The sequence below is a fragment of the Chiloscyllium plagiosum genome, chromosome 43 (genome assembly GCF_004010195.1).
Source record: "Chiloscyllium plagiosum isolate BGI_BamShark_2017 chromosome 43, ASM401019v2, whole genome shotgun sequence".
Lineage (NCBI taxonomy): Eukaryota > Metazoa > Chordata > Chondrichthyes > Orectolobiformes > Hemiscylliidae > Chiloscyllium > Chiloscyllium plagiosum.
The window spans coordinates 4475833-4497990 of record NC_057752.1 but is presented as its reverse complement, the minus strand read 5'-3'; the positions used below and the strand labels follow the sequence as shown (position 1 = coordinate 4497990).

The following is a 22158-nucleotide window of genomic DNA, read 5'->3' as shown; positions in this document are numbered from 1 at the left end:
AAGCAGAGGGTCTTGGAATCTTCTAGAAAGGTGGGGAAAGACCCACAGACCCTGACTCATCAGGGAACTAAGATAATGCTTTTCCAGGACTTTTCTGCGGCGGTGATCCATAAAAGGAAATCATTTGATGGGGTCAAGAGAAAATTAAGGGATCTTGACATTCAATATTCGATGAGATGCTAGTGGTGTTTCGTATTACTCACTAGGAGACAGCATGGTCATTTCACTCCTCGGAACAAGTGAAAGATTTTGGACACTTTAAAAATAATTCAGATGGATTTACAGACATGGACAATAATGTTTAGGTTTTTTTTCTCTTGTTATGTTTCTTGTAATGTTACCTTTTTTTAAAGGAGCTGCTATTGGTGTGTTTTGTTTTTTCTGATTAGGATTGGTGTTGGTAGATAGTTGGGGGTGGGCGGAGTGCTCACTATTTTGTCTGTTTCCTTCTTTTGCTTGGGTCTGCGGTGCAGCTCGAACTGGATGGGGAGTGGAGATGTGTGTGGGAGGTGTAAACGCCCTCTATGAGCAGGGGGTAGAATTCCCCCATCAAGTGCATTTTGTGTTTTGTAGTTGGTGTTTTGCTTTTTTGTAAATAGACACCACGAGTCTTCTTTTGAAGATGTCCAGTGTGCTGTACGTTGAATTCTGCCTCTTGGCAGGTCAAAGGTGGTTGTAAAGGATTATGGCGAGCAGTGTTCTTAAATGGTGCACCTGGGATATTTAGAGGGATCTAGTCGCCAGTTAAAAGGAAAAAGGTGTTGTCAAGCCTTAGAAAGGAGAGGGTGGATGTTGCCCTGTTGCAGGAGACTCACCTTAATGACAAGGAATGCTTGAAGTTACAGCAGGGCGGATTTGGTCAGGTGTTTCTCTCGTCCTTTAATACTAAGAGCAGGGGATTGGCCATACTCGTCCAGAAGAATCTTCCATTTAATTTAATAGACGTGTTAAAGATGAATATGGTTAGTTTGTTATCCTGAAGGCCCTAATACATGGCGGGAAATATGGTACTTTGAATGACTATTGTCCTTCGGCCCAACTCCTTAAATTTTTGACTGATGCACTAAGCTGATGGCCTTTGCGTCATGGCATATTATTATTTGGCAGGGGGGGGGATCTAATTGCCTTATAGATCCTCTGCTGGATAGAATGCCCAAAGGCCCCCCAAAGCTTTCTCCACAACCTAAACAGTTGGTGATCTATGTGTGGAACTGGGGTTGGTAGACATTTGGAGACATCTCCACCCTACGGGCAGGGACTTTACGTTCTTTTCCAATCCTCATTAGTGCTATACGAGGATCGATGTTTTCCTAACTCCCAGGCTCTTCTAGATTCAGTGGTATCTTGTTCAATTGGGAACATTGCCATCTCTGATTATGCAGTTGTATATTTAAGTGGTTAAGACTAAGGGTAATGCAATGAGCTCACAGTACTGGCGAATGGATCCCTTCATCCTCAAGGACAGTGAGATCGTTGAGTACTTTTCTAGGGAATTTGAAGCATTTTTAGCCACCAACTCAGGTACAGCTGGTAATCCGTCCATTGTTTGGGAGACTGCTAAGGCCTATGCTAGAGGGATAATTACCTCATACTCTGCCAGCCAGAAGCAACGGAAGGGAGTGCAGCAGCGTCTGCTTGAGGCATGATTGAAGGCAGTTGAGACAGCATATTACAGTAGATCATCACTGACTGAGCTGCAGTGGATCATAGCCCTTCGATTCACCTTAAACTTCATGCTTACGCATACAGCCAGGAAGGAACTTTCCTTTACAAAGCAGAGGCTGTTTAAGCATGGTGATAGGGTGGGTAAATATTTGGCATATCTGCTTAGGAAGAAGAATACCTCCCAGTCTATTGCTTCTATTAGAGAAGGGAATGGGACTCTTACCTGTAATGCTAAAAAGATTAATGCGGTGTTTTGGAGGTTCGATTCTGAACTGTATCAATCTGAATGTTGTGAGGATGGACGGGATAAAATGGAGTCTTTTTTTTAAGCAACTTGGATCTTCCTGGGGTGTTTGCTGAGCAGGCGTCTCTCCTTAGTGCTCCATTAACAGCACAAGAGATACAGGAAGCAGTGAGGCAACTTCAAAGTGGAAAGGCACCCGGCTTTGATGGTCTTCCCAGTGAGTTTTATAAAAAATTTGTAAACATACGGTCAGGGCCAATGCTAGACATATATAACTATTCATATAGTTGGGATTGCCTCCCGCCATTTTTGATAGAGGCTAATATCTCTCTTATCCTCAAGAAAGGGGAAGGCCCCGAAGGACTGTGCTTCTTACAGACCCATCTCGCTTTTAAATACTGATTTTGAAATTTTGTCTAAGACTTTGGCATTGAGAATGGAAGGGGTAATGCCCTTTATTGTTAAAGAAGATCAGACAGGCTTTATAAAGAGTCACAGATCCTCTAATAATGTTAGGAGGTTGCTTAACATGATTCAAGTGTGCTAGCAGCGATCAGTTCAAGGGTTGGTGGTCTCCTTGGATGGGGAGAAAGCATTTGATTGGGTGGAATGGCCATATCCTTTTTATACCCTGGAGCGGTTTGGCCTGGGTGAAGTGTTCACTAGATTGGTAAGGATTCTCTGGCAGCGGTTCTCACCAATGGTATAAGGTCTGATAATTTTCACACTGGTAGGGGCAGTCGGCAAGGCCGCCCCCTTTCACCTTTGCTTTTCACATTGGTGATTGAGCCATTGGCGGAGGCCATTCGTGGGGACCCTAATATAGCTGCCCCAAAGGTGGGGTTGAAGGTACATATGATGACACTATATGCAGATGATGCTCTTATTTTTCTTTCAAATCTGGCAGTCTCGGTGCCCTGCTTGATACGGTGCATTAATTCATTTGGTTCTTTCTCAAGTTACAAGATCAATTTTTCAAAGTCAGAGGCTATGCCTATGGGGGGTCTATAAGGAGCCCCTTATTAAGCTTGCAAAACTGCAACTGCCCCAGGGACCGGGGGGAGCGGACGTCCTGGACATTAGACGATATCAACTGAGCTCCTTCTTATATTTTGTAAGTGACTGGGCCTGTGGGGACTCGGTGTGGACATGGTTGGACATTGAGGCCTCCCAAATGATCAACCTGTTGTTTTTAGATAAAATGAGGACAGTTGTGGAACATTGCCGTAATCCAATAGTTACTAACACAGTCACGGCATGGAGGGCAATGAGACAGATGGAGGGTAACATGTCTAAAACATATTTTCTTATTCCCATAGTTGGCATGCCAGGTTTCCAGCCACGGACAATGGATCCTGCGTTTAAACTTTGGGCGGAGAGGGGAGTCTCTTGTTTGGGTGATCTGTTTGAGGGTGAAACATTGATGTAGCTTGATCAAATAACTCGGAAATATGGATTGTCGAGTGGGGACCTCTTCCATTTCTTTCAGATTAGAGATTTTATCCGAAAGGAGACCATGCTTCTGACTGAGTGTTATAGATCTGATACAGAAAAGAGGGTGCTTCAGGCTAAGAGCACTCTTTCAGTGAGTACTGTCTATCATTTGTTGGGGGTAGGTTCCTCGGGTGACATTGAGCAATTACGGGAGGTCTGGGAGAGAGGGGTAGGGGTGGAGATCGCTCCGGAAACTTGGGAGGACATTTGTGAAAATGCGAAGAGGATTTTGATATGTAATAGAACCCCTGCTATGCAGTTAAAGATTCTTCATAGGACGCATCTGGCTCCAGATCGTCTTGCAAAGTTTAAGCAAGGTGCGACTTCAATGTGCCCCAAATGTAAAATAAATACGGGTATCCTGACTCATTGTCTGTGGTCCTGCCACAGGCTCCGTGAATATTGGAGTGCTTTGGCAGGAGTAATAGAGAGGGTCTTGAGGACCAAAGTCAAGGTGGACACAGTCTCTTTGCTCCTGGGTCTGCTGAATTTACCTCACGTAAATACACATGGGAAAGAGCTTTTTATCATTCTCACTTTTTGTGCAAGGAAGAACATTCTGATGTGCTGGGTGTCTGAGAACCCCCTGGGTCTGTCGGGATGGCATAAGTTAATGGTGGAACACGTTCCTTTGGACTTTCTTACAAATATGGTGCACCAGAAAATAGACAGCTTTTACAGGACATGGCAGCCCTTTTAAAATTACTTGGAAGCAGATCTGTCCGCCATTTTGATTAGGGTTTTTGTCTCGCCATGGTGGTTTGGTCTGATAATCCTAAGGCCATGAGAGGAAGAATTTCGAACAAATGTGGGTTTAATAATTGATGCTCTCGAAGATGTGGAGCTATGGTCTTGTGGCGCTGAGCAGCATTATTTATTTCTTGATTTGTAATATGTGTAGTTTTGATTTATTTTGTAGAGACGTATTGTAGTTGGTTTATTGTTGTTTTTAATGCACTCTGTTTCTGTAACTTTCTAATTTTGTAAAGAAAACTTTTTCAATAAAAATATTTTTAAAAAGATCTTACACTCTACCTTACCTCAAATCATTTGAATCATGACAGTCTACTGAAAATATGTTCCTTTGTTCTAAACTGATCACTTAATATTTGCCCACACACTTAAGTGCCTCAGGAAATGTATTGTTTGTACCAAATGGTTACTTGTAATAAACAAATTGCTGGAAAAGCTCAGCAGGTCTGGCAGCATCTGTGGAGAGAAAGCAGAGTTAATATTTCAGGTCTAGTAACATTTCTTCAGAACTAACTGTAGCTGGGAAAAGATTGGGAAGATGGGGGAGGAGTAAACAATAGGTGGAGATCTGGAGGCCAGAGAGAGACAGACAGACAGACAGAATCACAGTTGGACAGTCAAAGGGATGGGTAATGCTGTTAATGTGCAAATCAACCAGCAAGTTCATGGAGTAATGAATATCCAGATCTTTGAGTCATAGAGATGTACAGCACAAAAACAGACCCTTCGGTCCAATTTGTCCATGCTGACCAGATACCCTAACCTAATGTAGACCCATTTGCCAGGACTTGGCCTATATCCCTCTAAACCCTTCCTATTCATATACCCATTCAGATGCCTTTTAAATATTGTCATTGTACCAGCCTCCACCACTTCCTCTGGCAGCTCCTTCCATTCACGCACAACCCTCGATGTGAAAAAAGTTGACCCTCAGGTCCCTTTTAAATCTTTCCCCTCTCACCCTAAACCTATGCCCTCTAGTTTATGCCCCTCATGATTTTATAAACCTCTAAGGTCACCCCTCAGCTTCCGACGCTCCAATCTCAAAGGAAACTTGGTACACATGTAGGATATGGCCCAAGAGGAAATATTTTGATGAAGGTTTGATCTGGATTCAGATTCTGGAATTCTTTCAAGAACCCATTGACATTGGGAGATAGGGCGCATTGGTTATTTCTCATGATGTGTGTTTAGTTGTGGAATGTCTCAGTAGCTGAGGTGCAATTTGTCACAGCTATCGAAATGTGAGCAGAGCTTTCAAAGTAGGCTGTTGGATGTGGACTGGCCTGAAGCATCCTCAGCAACACGGAAACGCCTAACAAAAAGATTTTATGTACACTTTATGGTTACAGAGTACCAACCAACCAGGGAATTTCTCAAAGAAGAGAAGTGCAATAACGTCAACTTAACACAGAGTGGCAGTGTTCTACTGAGTTCCCATTTTGTTTGTTTCGCCTTCTGAACCTGATTTCAACCCAATGTATCGTCCTTTCCCATTATTCCTGTGTTATGTGTTGAATGCTTAAATGTCATTGGTTCAGACAGCTAATCCCATTTTTCAAGAAGGTTCCCGATGCCCTCACCATGTTATGTTTAGGTCATACTTCCAACATATTATGCTGGAAATCGTAATTGTAATTGAGCTGAAATGTGCAGGAAAGTGTCTAAATAGCAGACCGTGCAAGCAAGATGCCTCGCTTTTGCACAATTTGACCCATTGTATGTTTGTACACTAATCTCATCAAGTCATTTCAAGGCTAAAGCATTTGAGAGACATCAGTGGCAAATAAGGGATTTGAAGAAGGGGACGACACCAAAGGTTTACTTAGAAGAACACACTCCCCTCCCCCATGGTTGGACTATAGGATAAATATTGTTATGGGTGATGAACATAACAGCCATTTTGTGCACAGCATGATTCTATAAATAGTTGAATGACCAGTTCACCTGTTTTCCTTGATTTATGACCAGAATACCTGGGAAAACTGCTTGGCTCCCCTTTAAAATGTGTTAGAAAAACCACCTGCGGTATTGGGGTAGACTAGGATCTTGGTTTAACTTTTTTCCCCCTAGAATGGCACCTCTGACAATGAGGCAATGCATGATATTACATTATGAAGAGATCTGGATAAGTTTGATGGATAAGCAAAATGGCTGAACACCAGGTCTACTCCTGTTTCTATTTTTCTGATCTGTTTGGGATGGAGCCAATATAAATATCTTCGACTAAAAGATTGTTTATGGATACTAAATGATGAAAATCCTCTTTAGATGTTCCAAATGCAGTCAGATGCTCAGCTATATGTTGTAAAACTTGAAAGGGTTCAGAAAAGATTTACAAGGATGTTGCCAGGGTTGGAGGATCTGAGCTATAGGGAGAGGCTGAACAGGCTGAGGCTGTTTTCCCTGGAGTGTCGGAGGCTGAGGGGTGACCTTATAGAGGTTTACAAAATCATGAGGGGCATGGATAGGATAAATAGACAAGGGCTTTTCCCTGGGGTCGGGGAGTCCAGAACGAGAGGGCATAGGTTTAGGATGAGAGGGGAAAGATATAGAAAGACCTAAGGGGCAACATTTTCACACACAGGGTGGTACATGTATGGAATGAGCTGCCAGAGGAAATGGTGGAGGCTGGTACAATTACAACATTTAAAAGGCATCTGGATGGGTACATGAATAGGAAGGGTTGAGAGAGATATGGGCCGGGTGCTGGCAGGTGGGACTAGATTGGGTTGGGATATCTGGTCGGCATGGACGGGTTGGACCGAAGGGTCTGTTTCCGTGCTGTACATCTCTATGACCCCATGACTAGGAGAGCTAAGTTATTGAGTGAAAGCCTGCTCTGACCACAGGTTTATAGTTTGGCATGTTACAAAGGCACCTCACGAGGACGCTAATTTAAAGAGAAAATTCCAGTCTGCAATCTCTTCATTCAAGTTGATACAAGGGCCATGTCAAGAACATTAGTTGGGAGCTTTCAGTAATTATTACTTCAGGTTACACGACAAACACATTCCACTTCCTAAGAGCTGACATTCACTGCAATTAAGGAGTCAGCTACAGCAGAATATAATGACATTGTGATATATGCTGTCTCACTTTTCATAAACCATATTTTTCAGGTGAATAGTAGCCTCTTAGTACAATGAGAATGGGTGTAACCAGTACAGTTGCATAGAATGTTCCCTTTGATCTCTCCAACTGGAGCCATAACAATAGCATGACTGGCATTAGTCTACTGTATTAAGACATATTATCATGCTTGTTTATTACAAATTTTATTGTTAATGTTTCTGCAAGTGAGGTGATTCATTCACTTTGCAGTTTGGTTATGCAATTTGATGGATTCTAAGAGTGTGCTTAACACACTAAATAGTAGCGGACTGTTTGTGAGCCACAGACTGAGTGTTAGAAAGACAAAACCAACTGGAAAATGACTAGAAAAATCTGAATAAATTCAGTTAAATCTGAAAAGTATCAATTAGATACACGTATTTTTGTCAGTTCTTACCTAGATTACAGATGAGCCATAATTTTGTCCAACTGAATATCAAAAACAAAGGCTTGGGGTTCCTTGCTCTGGGAGTTTTTAGAAGGACTTGATAGAATAGACAGAGAAGATATTTTCATTTATTAAGGAGTCCAAAATAATGGCCATAAATAAAATAGTCACCAATAAATCCAACAGGGAATTCAGGAGGAACTGCTTTATCCAGAGAGTAGTTAGAATGTGGAGCTTCCTATCACAAGGGGTGAATAGCATTGACATACTTAAGGAGAAATACATGAGAAAGAAACCAACAGAAGGATATGTTGACTGCATGAGGCTTTTGTGGAACATAAAAAGCAATAGTAACCAGTTGAGCCAAATGGCTGTTTAATGCTGTAACTTCTGTGTAATGTCAAATCCTTGGCTTTCTGTTTGATCCACAGCTGAGCTTAAACCCCATATCTTATGCATTATCAAGATCATTTATTTCCAAGCCCACAACATTGCTAACCTATGTACCCTACTCCACTCCCATATTCATGCCTCCAACAATAGACTTAATTATTTCACATCCTCTAATCGCCACTTAACTACAATAAATTCCGAATCACCCAAACTCCACATCTGAATGTCCTTGCTGGTCTACACTGGCTCACCATCAATGAACAGATCAACTCATCCTCTTCTACAAATCTTTCATTGCTGTGGAACTAGAGTCACATGTCGGCCCAGACTAGATAGGGATGGTAGATGCAGTAGATCCAACAGTAGCAACTCGACACTGAAGGAAAGATTAGATTAGATTAGATTACTTACAGTGTGGAAACAGGCCCTTCGGCCCAACAAGTCCACACCGACCCGCTGAAGCGTAACCCACCCAGACCCATTCCCCTACATTTACCCCTTCACCTAACACTACGGGCAATTTAGCATGGCCAATTCACCTAACCTGCACATTTTGGATTATGGGAGGAAACCGGAGTACCCGGAGGAAACCCACACAGGCACAGGGAGAATGTGTAAACTCCACACACAGTCGCCTGAGGCGGGAATTGAACCCGGGTCTCTGGCACTGTGAGGCAGCAGTGCTAACCCCTGTGCTGCCCATAAAACAGATTTTTAAACTGCTGGATAGAAGATAAAAATCAAATTAAACTTGGGAATGATGACTACTGGTCCGATTTAATTTGAATACTTGAAATGGAACTGCAGTATGACCAGCGCATTATATCCCAGTTTTGCTGGGTTTTTTAATTTCCCCAATTTGAGGACATAGTGATACAGAATCAGCACCCTCAACTTAACCACAGTGCTGCGTGCAGGGTGACTTGCGTGGCTCTTCATCTTAGAATGTGAAAAATGTTGCAGCTATACAGGGCCTTGATGAGGCCACACCTAGAATATTGTATGCAGTTTTGTTCTCCTTCTCTGAGGAAGGATGCTCTTGCTCTCAAGGGAGTGCAGTGAAGGTTTATCAGGCTGATTCCAGGGATGGTGGGACTGATGTATGAGGAGAGATTGACTAGGTTAGGATTGCTTTTGCTGACGTTCAGACAAATGAAGGGGAATCTCAGAGACTTACAAAATTCAAACAGGACTACACAGGATAGATGTTCCAGATAGCGGGTGTGTCCAGAACCAGAGGTCACAGTTTGAGGATTCAGGGTAGACCATTTAGAACAGAGACGAGGAGACATTTCTTCACCCAAAGAGCCTGTGCAATTCCTTATCACAGGAAGTAGTTGATGCCAAAACATTGAATGTGTTCAAGAGGCAGCTAGATACAGCACTTGAGGTGAATGGAATCAAATATTATGGGGAGAAAGCAGGATTAGACTATTGAGTTGGACGATCAGCCACAATCGTGACGAATGGCAGAACAGGCTCAAATGGCTGAATGGCCTCCTCCTGTACCTATCATCTATGTTTCTATATATTGGGGGTGTCCTGTGGTAATTAAGGAAGAAAAAGGAAAATGCCTGGTGTGTTAGCATCCTACACACATCAGATTACTGCCGATAGAAGAAACCAGGAATAAAAACAGCAAGATGTTTGCAAGCTTTACTGGTTTTTCCTTTTGGAATACAGCAAAGATCTATCGATCGTGGACTCAAAAGATTTGAGGTTGTATCCATTATTCTTTTTGGGAGAAAGTTCCACACTTCTTTGAGTGAAGAAGTGTATCCTGACTTCTCTCTTTGACTCTAATTTTAAAGTTAAAACCTTATTAATTATAACTCTTAGACTTTTAACATCCTGCCCATCTCCTCAAAGGATGAAGGGACACAAAGGCCAAGGTTTCAGTCTTGCCAGTGCTTTTAACTGAAGGAAATTTCAACTTCTCAGGGATGTTGGTTACGTTTCACAATGAACAGTGGAAGAATCACAAGAGATGGTTGTACCAGTTAATGGGTGGCATTACCAATGGGAGGAAACCTAAGTAGTTGGGATTTGTGGCAAAGGAAAACTTGGTATTAAGTCGTAGATCTATAGATTGACAGACTATTTCTCATATGTAAACTGACTAACTGAAATGTGCTGAAAATGTGTTGCTGGAACAGCGCAGCAGGTCAGGCAGCATCCAAGGAACAGGAGAATCGACGTTTCTGGCATAAGCCCTTCTGATTCCTGAAGAAGGGCTTATGCCCGAAATGTCGATCCTCCTTTTCCTTGAATGCTGCCTGACCTGCTGCGCTTTTCCAGCAACACATTTTCAGCTCTGATCTCCAGCATCTGCAGACCTCACTTTCTCCTCCTAACTGAAATGTGAACAAAAATTAACTTTCTGTTGGTGCTGAAAAGCCAGATTATTTTAAAAACCTGGAAATGCTGACGAGATTTTTGTTTATCCACAAACAACTCAGTGTGCTTCTATTCTTTTCAGATTCTAAAGTGTTCTTATATTAAACGGTCATTTTGCAGCATGTTTTCAAAAAAAACAATAAAAAAAATGACCGCCTGCGCTTTATTTAAACGAAACAATCGCGAACCACAAGATTTACCTTCCAACTGCCAAGAAGTTTAGGCATCACGTGACGCCGACATCCGGGTTCTGTCAGTGGTCATTCTCCAATATGGCGTCTTCAGGTGAGTAGCTGCGGGTGTCGCGCGGGGCCAAGAAAAAGGGACGAAATGCGTTCAACTTGTGGCTTCACCCCCCCATCCCCCTCCATTCGTTTGCTTTGGAAAGCGGGGTGAAGGGATGTCGTGTTGGGCGGTTGGGAGGCCTGCGGCGTGGCGAGGACAAATAAAAGCGAGGCGAACGGCTGCCTTATGGGTTGCGGTACGTGTGCGAATGAGCGAGCGGTAACTCGGGGCTTCGGCCTCTGCTGCAACTTGGCGGCTCCAGGCGCGGTGCGCATGCGCGCACCGGACGGGTCAGGCCATATGCAATCAACTTCAGCTTCTCAAAAAATGCTGCCACCCCCTTTGGACCGGTATTTTACCCTGTGGTCCTAACTGTCACGCTGCGTACGCGTGTTGGAACTTCTGCGGGTCCTTGCGGCATCATTTGTAATCACCCATTTCGCGAAAATGGTATCTGCACATTCTAAATTCTGTGGAGGCCGAAACTTGAATCACACTGTTTGGTTTGCAAACCTGTCGGTTCCGACTGACTTCCCGATCAGCTTTCCTGCCCAGATTCGGAGCCACCATCTTACGTACGGAGTCTGTTCCCATTACCTCCAATCAAATCAAGACTAATTTGGTCTCCTGTTTGCCAGGATGCTTCCGCAACTACTGATCTGCTCAAATATGTCTCCTCTCCAGCTATGTTATCCCATTTCCAGTAGAAAAATCCTTGTGCTCTCTCCCTTTAGCTGTCATTCTCCTGGCATGCTCTGCCACCCCCATTTTCACTCCTAAATTTAAGTGGCAAAGAATTGAAGCAAGTTTAAAGGGTTAGATCAGGAGAGTAAGGTGACTTGTAATTCCTTGAGGGGTAGTTTAAGATATTTAAGGTGTTAAAAGGATTCAGTAAAATAGGTACAGAGAAATGATTCCTTCTGGGGATCGAGGATGAAGGGATATGGTCATCTTAAAATTAGAACTAGGCCATTTGGGGAATCAGATTTTTCTCTCGTCCACAACTGGAATTCTTTTCCCGGAGCAACTTTGAAAGATGGGATATGTGGTGCTTTCAAAATTCGAATTAATTTATTTTTAAATATTCATAGAACCCCTACAGTGTGGAAGGAGGCCATTCGGCCCATCGAGACTGCACTAACCATTCAAAGACCACCATATCTTGTAACCCCACATTTACCATGGCTAATCCACCTAGCTACCCTGCCCTGAAAACTACAGGCTTGGCCAATCTACCTAACCCGCACGTCTTTGGATTGTAGGGGGAAACCAACACAGACACGGGGAGAACATGCAAACTTTACGCAGTCACCAAAGGCTGGGAGTTGGGTATACAAATCTGCTATCATCTAATTAAATGGTAGAGGAGGGTTAAAGATCCAGCTCTTACTCTCTGGACCCTATTGCTCCTAAACTATTTACACCCCAACTTTTCTCTGTTTGTGCACTACTCCTTTTTCCTTCAAATCTGCCATTTCCTTCAAATCTGCCATTATCACGCCTCATGTCAGATCACAGGATGCCTTTAACCAAAGGCATCCTGTGACTTTGCTGACTGTTCTTCCTCATCTTTCACAAACATCTTTGCTGTATTTGATAGGCTTGGAGAGGAATTAGACAAGGGAGTAGAGAAAATGGGTATGTATTCAAACCTGAATGGTGTTGGGACTAAAATTATTTAAATTATAAGGCCAAGATTTACAGAAGATTAAAAGATGATCTAAATAATGTGTTATAATTAGTGACTTTATCAGGTGGATAGAAAGAAACTATTGTCTCTTGTGGGAGAGTCCAAAACAAGGACTAGGTTCTCCAGGAGTGAAGTCTGAAAGCATTCTTCACAAAAAAGGTAGTGAAAATCTAAATTGGAAAACAGCAATGCTACAATTGATATATTTTTGTTAGGTAAGGTGTTAAGAATCACAGAAACAAGGAGGGTAGATGGGGTTCTGATTCAAACTAACCATTGTCTATCTGGCAGTGTGAACTAATGGAATTGAATGCACTACTCTTGTTGCCATTGTTCTTCTTAGCCATTCAGTTGTAGCCAGAGAAGCTTCTGTGTTGCTTTTGTTTCCTGCTACCTCGCTGTTAGCTTTGGCGTCTCCTAAGCTTATGTCCATGGCCACCACCTATTTCAAAAGCTACGTGCTGCCCCTCAGCAACATCATTGAAGGTGTAATGTCAGGTTTCACACTTAGAGTGAGAGAGATATACAGCATGTAAATAGACCCTTCGGTCCAACTTGTCCAATCTGACCAAACATCCTGTGTAAATCTAGTCCAGTTTGCCAGCATTTGTCCCAAATTCCTCGCAAGCCTTCTGATTCACGTACCCATTCCCAGATGCCTTTCAAATGTTGTAGCTGTACCAGCCTTCACCACTTACTCTGGCAGCTCAATCCATACACTCACCACCCTCTGCATGGAAAAAGTTGCCCTTGCATCTCTTTTAAATCTTTCCACCTCACCTTCAACCTATGCCCTCTAGTTTTGTGCTATTTTACCCCGGGGAAAATATCTTGTCCGTTTACTCTGTCTCTCATGATTTTATAAACCTCTATAAACCCCCCCCCCCCCCCCCCCCCCCAGCCTCCAACACGCCAGGGAAAATAGTCTCACCCTCCTATTCAACCTCTCCCTATGGCTCAAACCCTCTAACTCTGGCAACATCCTCGTAAATCTTTTCTGAATCCTTTCAAGTTTCACAACATCTTTCTTATAGGAGGGAGACCACAATTGCACGCAATACTCCAAAGTGGCCTCACCAATATCCTGTAAAGCCACAACATGACCTCCCAACTCCTGTACTCAGTGCACTGACCAATAAAGGCACCAAATTCTGCCTTCGCTATCCTATCTGCCTGCAACTCTGCTTTCAAGGAACTATGAACTGCACTCCAAAGTTCTCTTTGTTTAGCAACACTTCCCAGGACCTTACCATTAAGTGTATAAGTCCTGCCCTACTTTGCCTTTTCAAAATGCAGCATGTCACATTTATCTAAATTATACTTCTTCTACCACTCCTCAGTCCATTGACCCATCTGATCAAGATCCCATGGTGCTGTAAGGGTAATCTTATTCACTGTCCACTACGCCTCCAATTTTAATGTCATCTGCAAACTTACTAACTATAGCTCCTATGTTCATATCCAAGTCGTTTATATAAATGACAAAAAGCAGTGTACCCCGCATTGATCTTTGTTGCACACCACTGGTCACAGGCCTCCAGTCTGAAAAGCAGGCCTCCACCACCACCATAGGTCTTCTACCTTTGAGCGAGTTCACTGTGTATTTTGTGTATATATAACCTTGCTAACCAGCCTACCATGAGGAACCTTGTCACATTGAAGTCCATATAGATCATATCCACTGCTCTGCTCTCATCAATCCTCTTTGTTACTTCAAAAACCCTCAGTCAAGTTTGTGAGACCGGGGTGGCTCAGTGGTTAGCACTGTTGCCTCTCAGCACCAGGGACCTGGGTTCGATTTCTGCCTCGGGCAACTGTATGTGTGGAGTTTATGCGTCCTCCCTGTGTCTGCGTGGGTTTCCTCCAGGTGCTCCGGTTTCCTCTCACCATCCAAAGGTGTGCAGGTTAGGTAAATTGCCCATCGTGTTCAGGGATACGTTGGTTAAGTGTATTAGTCTGGGGTAAACGTAGAGCAGTAGGGGATTGGGTCTGGGTGGACTATTCTTCGGAGAGTCAGTGTGGACTTGTTGGGCTGAAGGGCCTGGTTCCACACTTTCGGGATTCTGTGTCTGTCTCAACTTCTCCATTGTATTCGATTGCTTGTTCTATATATTTTAGTTTCCTCCACTTTAGTAGACCAAAGGTATTACCTTCAGCCTCTGCCAAAATATTCACTCCTTCACAGTTGAATCACATTGCAACCACCCCACCCCGACCCAATTCATTGTTCTACTCTTAACCCACATCTATTGCTGTGACTGCTTCTTAATATATTTCCCTTGAAGAACTTTGCCTTCCACTAACTCATCTCTTGTGCATCCTTATACTACTGTTGATGTACATGCCTTCACCAACCTAAGCTTAGAGGTTCCCTCCTTAAAGTTCTTTGCCTGTACCCTTTTCTTCATTTAAGAAACTTGCGAAAGTCTATCCACCTTTTAGGCCTATCCTAATATCTCCTCCTTCTGCTTGGTGTTAAATTTTGTCTGATTTTGCTCCTGTGAAGCAGCTTGGGATGATATCCTGTCTTACAAACATACTTGCAGGTTGGTAAGTGCATCTAAAGAAGCAGCCATGGTTTATTCTTAAACACTACTTTTGACTTATAACACCACCTAGGTTCAAAATTAAAACTATCAGGTGCATTTACAATGGGCATTTTGTAAGTATTGCTGGTCAAACATACGGAAGTCTCAAATTTTTAATATTCACATGTATTCCCGTGGTCATTTTCCAGACACACCACTCATGAAAATGTCTGCACAACTACAGTTAATAGGTAATATAATTAAGTGTTTACAATTATGAGAGAAAGCAGCAATAAATTTTCAGTCCTTGAGTCAAGAATAAGGGTTGGAAATGCAAGGTTAATTTAAGAGTCAGAATGAAGACAGAAAGTTGAGAGACTGTTGTTCGCTTCCAAGAATTGTGGTAACACCATAACTGTCAACATTTCGAGATGAATTGAATAGGTAGGTGAAGGAAAAGGAGTTGAAGAGTTAGTATGCTAACAATAGATAAATGTCATTTATGGAATTGTTTGTGTGGAACAAAAATGTGGATGACGACTGGTTAGGACGATTGGCCTGTTTTTGTGCTGTAATTCTTGTTAGAATTCTAAACTAATGATGTAATTCCTAGGACACAACACTGACATTTCACTTGCACTTCATTCCTGGATGTATATGGGCGAGTGATATTGATTTCTCAGAATGCTACAGACGAAGTTCCAGTGGTGTACACAGAATTTATTCTATTGATCTCTGTTCAGAACAGTTATGTTCCCAAATTCTGACCTTCTAAACTGTCATCTCTTTGGAATTCTAGCACGTAGAAGCCCATTTTGAATATTGAAGAATTTTGTACTTCATAACATTTGAGACTCTTAGATTGGTATTTAATCTGCCGTCATGTAAATGCTCACCTAAAAAATTAAATGAGGAAGCAAGTCCTACTTCTGGGAATCCAAAATACTGTATTAATAGCCTATCAGTTACCTCCTGTTGGTTTGGCTTTATAAGTGAAAACTGTTGGATCTAATCTAGTTGTAGACATATGTAGTTCTCCACTGTTATCTCTCAAAGGCTCTGCCACATTGATATGAGTGAATACTGCCCATTTATCAGATGAATGGAATAGGAACTCAGTGACATCGGATCAGGGAGTTCTATGCAATGTATTTTTCCAAGAATGCTTGTAATTAGTGGTAGGTATAAAACACTGATGTTTGTTCTATCTCTTGGTAACAGTTTATATTATTGTGACAGTTCAATAGATTACACTTTTATGTAATAACGAGATTATGCTTAAATGAGACCTCCAGCAAAATCTTTCCATTGTCCTCCACAGACAAAATGATAGTAAGCCTTGTTTTATACAGTCCATTATCAGTTTTGCTCCATGGATTCATGTTTCTGAAATTTGACTGGATTTAAGTCAACTTTTAGTTCAACAATAGGAATTTCCACAGCAGTGCACCAGAGAGCATACTCATTCTTTTGTCATTTCTTTTACTCAACCTTTTATATTTAGTGCACAATGGACTAACATAATAGAGTGGATTTGTAGCGTAATATCTCTTAGATATTCCATTCTGCTAAAGCATGGTAAAGTCTGTAACCGAAGTCACTTGATGTCTCTGTGACCATGATCATTGTGAATTTTTCAATATGGTTGTCCATTCTATTGGGCGAGCCATACTTGATCCTCTAAGCACTGGCATACCTACATTTCCATTGTCGTCTTAAACATCAATATCATCTTCCTCTCTGGTTATTGTCTGTCTGAATAACATAGTTCAAGGTCAAAAATGGTAACAAAGTTTTCAATCCTATATCCCCTTCACCACAAAGACTGTCAACTCTAGTTCCATGTTGTTGTTAATCTCTGCCCCTGCATCATTTCATTTGCTGAAAACCTCATCCAAGCATTTTCACATCCATACTCCATTGTTCCAGTACTCACCTGGCTGGCCATTAACATTCATCTACTGTAAACTTTAGCTCACCCCAAATTCTGCTGTTCAAGTCTTGCTCCGTCATCACCATTGTCTTTGATCTAAATATGCTGTTACCCCACCAACAGCTTTAAATTTAATTTTTTTTCTTTGTTTAAAGTCCCATATGGCCTGTCCCTTCCCTATTTATGTAGTTGCCTGCACCCAACAACCACCTCTCCCACGCACCTCTATTACTCAGTTTTTGTGGTCATGTCTTCAGGTATCAGTAAGCCCCATTCTTTAAAATAACATCCATCTCTCGCTCCTCCTTTTAAGACAACTCCTTGAAACTGATCTAGACTTTTGTCAACTCCTATGACTAGACATTATTTGTGTCTGGTTACGTATCTGTGAAGTCTGAGCAGCTTTTTGTACATTAAAGGTAATGTATTAATGCACGTCATTGCTAAAAGTTAACCTGTTGTATATTTTCTGAGTTTTATTCTTAAAAATGTTTTTTGCATACTTAAATTAGTTGTGAATATCTTCAATTCCACCAAAAATATAATCTTCATATGGTAAGTGTCAAAAGCATGCAAAATACCTGGGGCCTTACTGTGTTTATTTTAAGCATTTCTGAGCAACTTTTTTTTTAAAAAATCAACGATGCTGAACAAAATGCCATAGGCAGAACTGATCGTTATTTAATCTGTTAATTTGAGAGTGTGTTGGGGAAAGATGCTATCTCTATCGTGTGTTGCATTGTCTTTTTTTTAAAAATGCTTTCTTTGAAAGTTATACAATATGGTCTATAAAACACATCAGAAAATGTCCTCTATGGCTGAAGTAGATGCGGTTTTGTAATTTATTCATGAAGTGAGTTGGTATAACATGTTTGTGTATATTTTATGATTATATTTGATGCAGCAAAAATCCGTAGAATTGCATTTTTTCTTTTAAAAACTTGCATCTTAGAGGGAATTGATGAAAATTAGGGTAAGTCGTTGTGTAGAGACTATTGAATCCAGATGATTCTGATTCTGGTGCACTGATGCTACACTGAAATTCTGCATTCCTACAACAAATTGAAACGTTTGACCTCTATGTATCAATGGCTATTAATTGTTATAAACTGTTTTAGACAGCCTTGTGTATGTTTAGCAAACTAAACTACAGTTAGTTAAATTTATTCCTAGCATAAATTTTTTTTTCATAAGGATATTTTGGCAGAGGGATCGATGGCCTTGTGCTGCAAGATTCAAAATTGAAAATGAGTTTTATTTCTGATTTCCAATAGATGTGTGTGTTTTTCCTGATCTGCTTTCACAATTAGGATCATGTTACACATAGAATTGTGTATATTTTATATTTGGAAAAATGTTAACACAAATCGAGTCTCAACTTTGTGAATTTTGATTTTCCAACAAATAACATTTTTCAGCAGTCTTTTATCATGCATTTCTGATTGTAGCAGACCATTTTAAGTCATGAGTACTCAGTAGAAATCTTGAGATTGTGCTTATTAACATTGGATTTCGATAGTTTCAAGCAACAGAAGAGTATGAGGGTAGTATAAAATTGGGGAACTGTCAGGGTAGCCACTTCTGCAGGAGCACCTCCAAAATCAGAAGGCAGTCAATAAAGTTGTAATGCTGAATATCTGTAACATCATATTCTCTACACTGCAGTAATATCAATTGACAGGTGATGCATTAATAAAAGATAGCTCTAATATATAATGTATCACAGTGGAGCTTAGTGGTTCCCAAGCTATTTTCCAATGTGACCCCAGCAAAAACAAATCCTGCAATAAAGCAAGGTAACATTCAGAACATAATTAAAGTTCACGTGTTATATAGATCAATATGTATGAATATGAACATCTGTGCCATTAAAGTAATTGTAAAAATATTGTGTGTACTCTCAGACATCGCAGGCAAGTAAGATAGTATTAATTTTGTACTGAGCATTTCAAATAACATGAAATGATATTCATCGACCAAAGGCTGCAGTTTGTGAGTTCTGCATACAATGCAGCTTTTAAAATAGAATGAGTTTAATTCACCAAGTAAGTAACTTAAATGAAGGTGGAATCATGGTCCTCCCAACTCAGGAAAACAGTGCTTCAGAATAGGCATCGAACATAACGCATGACAGTTAATGAACACTAAGATTTCATCCAAGCTCTCTGTATTTCCTTGCTGATGGAAAGCTGAATGAGTTTTCTCTCCCCAGTCGAGCACGACTGTGTGATCTTTTTGGTTTTTCCCAAAATTCAAACACCCCAGTCAGTCAACACATTATACTTGCTGCCAAGCATGTTTTCTAAAGTTAAAGAACATTTTGGGCAGAACAACTGCACCTTTAGCTGCTTGGTGTTCATAATCCAGTAGGCCCAGGACCGTCATGTCAGATCCTCACTGTACTGATTGCTTTCACACTTCATGATGCCTCATTCAACAGCAAAAGATCACGATCCAGTGCTGTTTCTTAGTTTAACCATTATGGAGAAATTTTGATCTTTTAAATAAAATCCCAAGTTATTGATGATTGGAACTTGAAGCTATGTTGCACAAGTTAGAGGAAAATAAATTACTAATGCAATAAAGAGATTTTGTGGCTAGTTTCAAACCATTTGAAGAACTCAGTGTCTTGACACGTTTCTCACAGGCTTCCAAATCTGCTTTGTTTTGTTGAGATTCCACAAGCGCACACGGTCTCATTTGCTTCAGCTGAGCAGTTTGGACATGTATCTTTTGAGTGCTTTAATTAAAAATGCACTGACAGCCATATTGCCGTACTATAACCTTTGTGAGCCTTTAACATATTTAGATTGTCTTGTGTGAAAGGCACAACATTCCAGGGTATTCAACAGAAGTATAACTGGATATTGAATCAAATAATCCAACATTAGCAGGGCTGATTTAAGGCCTATCAGGCTGCAGTAGAATTTTAGAATCTTGCAGTACTGAAGGCAGCCTTTTAGCTCAGGTCTGTTCCAGCTCTTTGAACAAGCTGTCTGATTTAGCTCCACCTGCCAGATTTTTCCCAGCGCACTGCATTTTCATTTTCTTCAAGTATGTCCAATTGCTTTTAGAAAATGAATTCTTTGGGGCAGTGTTCTTCAGATTTTGACAATACTTTATGCAAAGCCTATATTGTGAAGGAAATACCTTGAGCTTCTGGTGAAACACATTTCAAAAGATTAGCAGTTGCACTCATGTAGCAACACTTTTTTGGCTTTTGTTTTGGAAAACATGCTGCTTAAACAGCAATTCAGTGGTGTTGCTTGTGACCACTGTAAAGCAAATATGCACTGGTGTTTTACTGTTACTGACCAGAGAAATCTTTTTTTAAATCAAAGCTTGAGAAAGAAATACACCTGGAGCCTCAAACGTTAAGCTTTTGACTGTGAAGTTCTTTTAATAATTTGCATCTAATCAGTGCAAGCAATGTTCTACAGCATGAGAGGAGGGAAATGAATTGCACTATCAGTTCAATTTTAAAAAGTTGTAGCATTGGTTTGTCATTTTTAAACTCGTTATTCTTTAAAAGTATTTAATTTTTATCAGAATTGCATTTTAGGACAAAGATGTCTTTAGTCAGAATAGTTTTTGGTGTGTTGTCTATCCACCCTAGCTATAAACACTACATATGCACCTTGGGCTGATTTTGTGGTAGAACTAATTTGGGCATAGTTGTTTGTTCTTCTGATCCTACCTTCCATTTTTAAACAAAAGTCTTGATTGCTCAATTCTATCTCCTTATTTGATCCATTCTAAATTATGGTGGACGTTGGCCATTGTGTACAGACTGCACAGGAGGCATAGGCTGAAATTTGCTTACCTTGGGGAATAATTAAATTACTTTTTAAAAGGGGTTTTCAGAAACATTGCCTTGAAATTTCTCTCTTCCTGCTATGGAATGTAGTTTTGGAAGAGTGTTCCGTGTGACAGCCTCTAGTCAAGAAGCCAAAACTGCCCCAGAGTCAACCTGGTGCTGCCACGTTTGTCACTACAACATGTCACTTGAGCAAGTTACTACTAGTCTACTGGTAAGTTTGGAATTGAAGGAGGGAAAAATAATGTACTTGTACAACATGCATCTGTTTGTAGAAAATGAACAAGGAGGGAAACTAGGGCCGCTGTGGGTTCACTTTTTATACCATCCCCAGGTTACACTTCATCTCTCTGACTGGGATCTTTTGCCTTTGAACTTAAGAAGCCTGTTTTAAACCTGTGGTTAATGCAGAAACAAATAAGTTTTTTCTAACAAAGATGTAGTGGGTGGAAGAGTGATTCTTGATTTCTTCAGTCCAATGAGTGGAAAGAGGGCATAATAATTCTTATCTCTGTTTACTTGTGCATTTTTCTGGATTTTTCTATGGCTGTGAACTTCTCTTCCTTGACAAAATTGTTACTTACAAGATTTTCCTAATTTTTATCAGCTCCTGGCAAGAGGTAGTAATGATATGAAATATATTTTTGGGAAGTATAAAATTAGGATCAGGAGTATGCAGTGCACGCCATTGAAAACACTGAGTAAAGCACGCATTGTTTTTACATGGGTCTCATGTAATTCACACTAAGTTATAGAAAATACTGTTTTGTATGGAGAGGGACATTAAGCATCAGATACAATATGCATCATAATTCTCTCTCTCTCTCTCTCTCTCTCTCTCTCTCTCTCTCTCGTTGCTGTAACAAACTGTGGTCATTCAAAAATTAATTGATTTCTGGAATATGCTGTGGAAATTCCTGTAGGTTTAAAAAATGACTAGTTTATTATCCCTGCAGGGCTTTCATCTGTAGTTCAAGTGTGATAGACATTTTCATACTTGACTCTAAACCTTCTTGCAATTCTGTAATCCTACAGGTCTGTCTTTGTCTCTCTAACCATGCTTCATAATTAAGTACGGTTTGTCAAGAGGCTTTTTAAATTTACTGTTCTGTTTGTGAAGGTAACCCTATTTGTGCCTTTTTCTCTCTCTCATTTCAATTTGAGGTACTGCAGTCCTCTCAATACTTGTCTGGTTGATAAGGTAACCTAATTGCCAGAGGAAAACAGTTTTCAAGCAAGTATCTGTTTAGTAAATAATCTAGGCAGCAGCCCTTTGGGATTGAGTTTATATTTTTGTCCTTGCCCTAGAACTAAAGAATAGTCTTTTGCATACAGCTAATCAGCAGTATGGGGAGTGGAACAGTGCAACATGGGGAGAGAAGGTTCCATCAGAATATCAAATTAGTCTCTGTTTTGACAAATAAGCAGTCTTTATAGTGCATTAATGTTGCAACTGA

The 22158-nt window shown here is 40.8% G+C and overlaps 1 protein-coding gene across 3 annotated transcripts in view; it reads left to right on the top strand.

Annotated features, from left to right (window-relative positions):
* Positions 1 to 10663: 10663 nt before the first annotated feature.
* Positions 10664 to 22158, top strand: part of eif4ba (eukaryotic translation initiation factor 4Ba) — a 38985-nt gene continuing 27490 nt past the window's right edge. For 2 of the 3 annotated variants that reach the window (XM_043681818.1, XM_043681815.1), the window contains exon 1: positions 16099 to 16129. In XM_043681818.1, the coding sequence (XP_043537753.1) occupies positions 16114 to 16129 (16 nt within the window). In that variant the 5' untranslated portion in view covers positions 16099 to 16113. Of the gene's footprint in view, positions 10734 to 16098; positions 16130 to 22158 lie in introns of those variants that run through there. The other variant, XM_043681814.1, reaches the window with a different exon arrangement.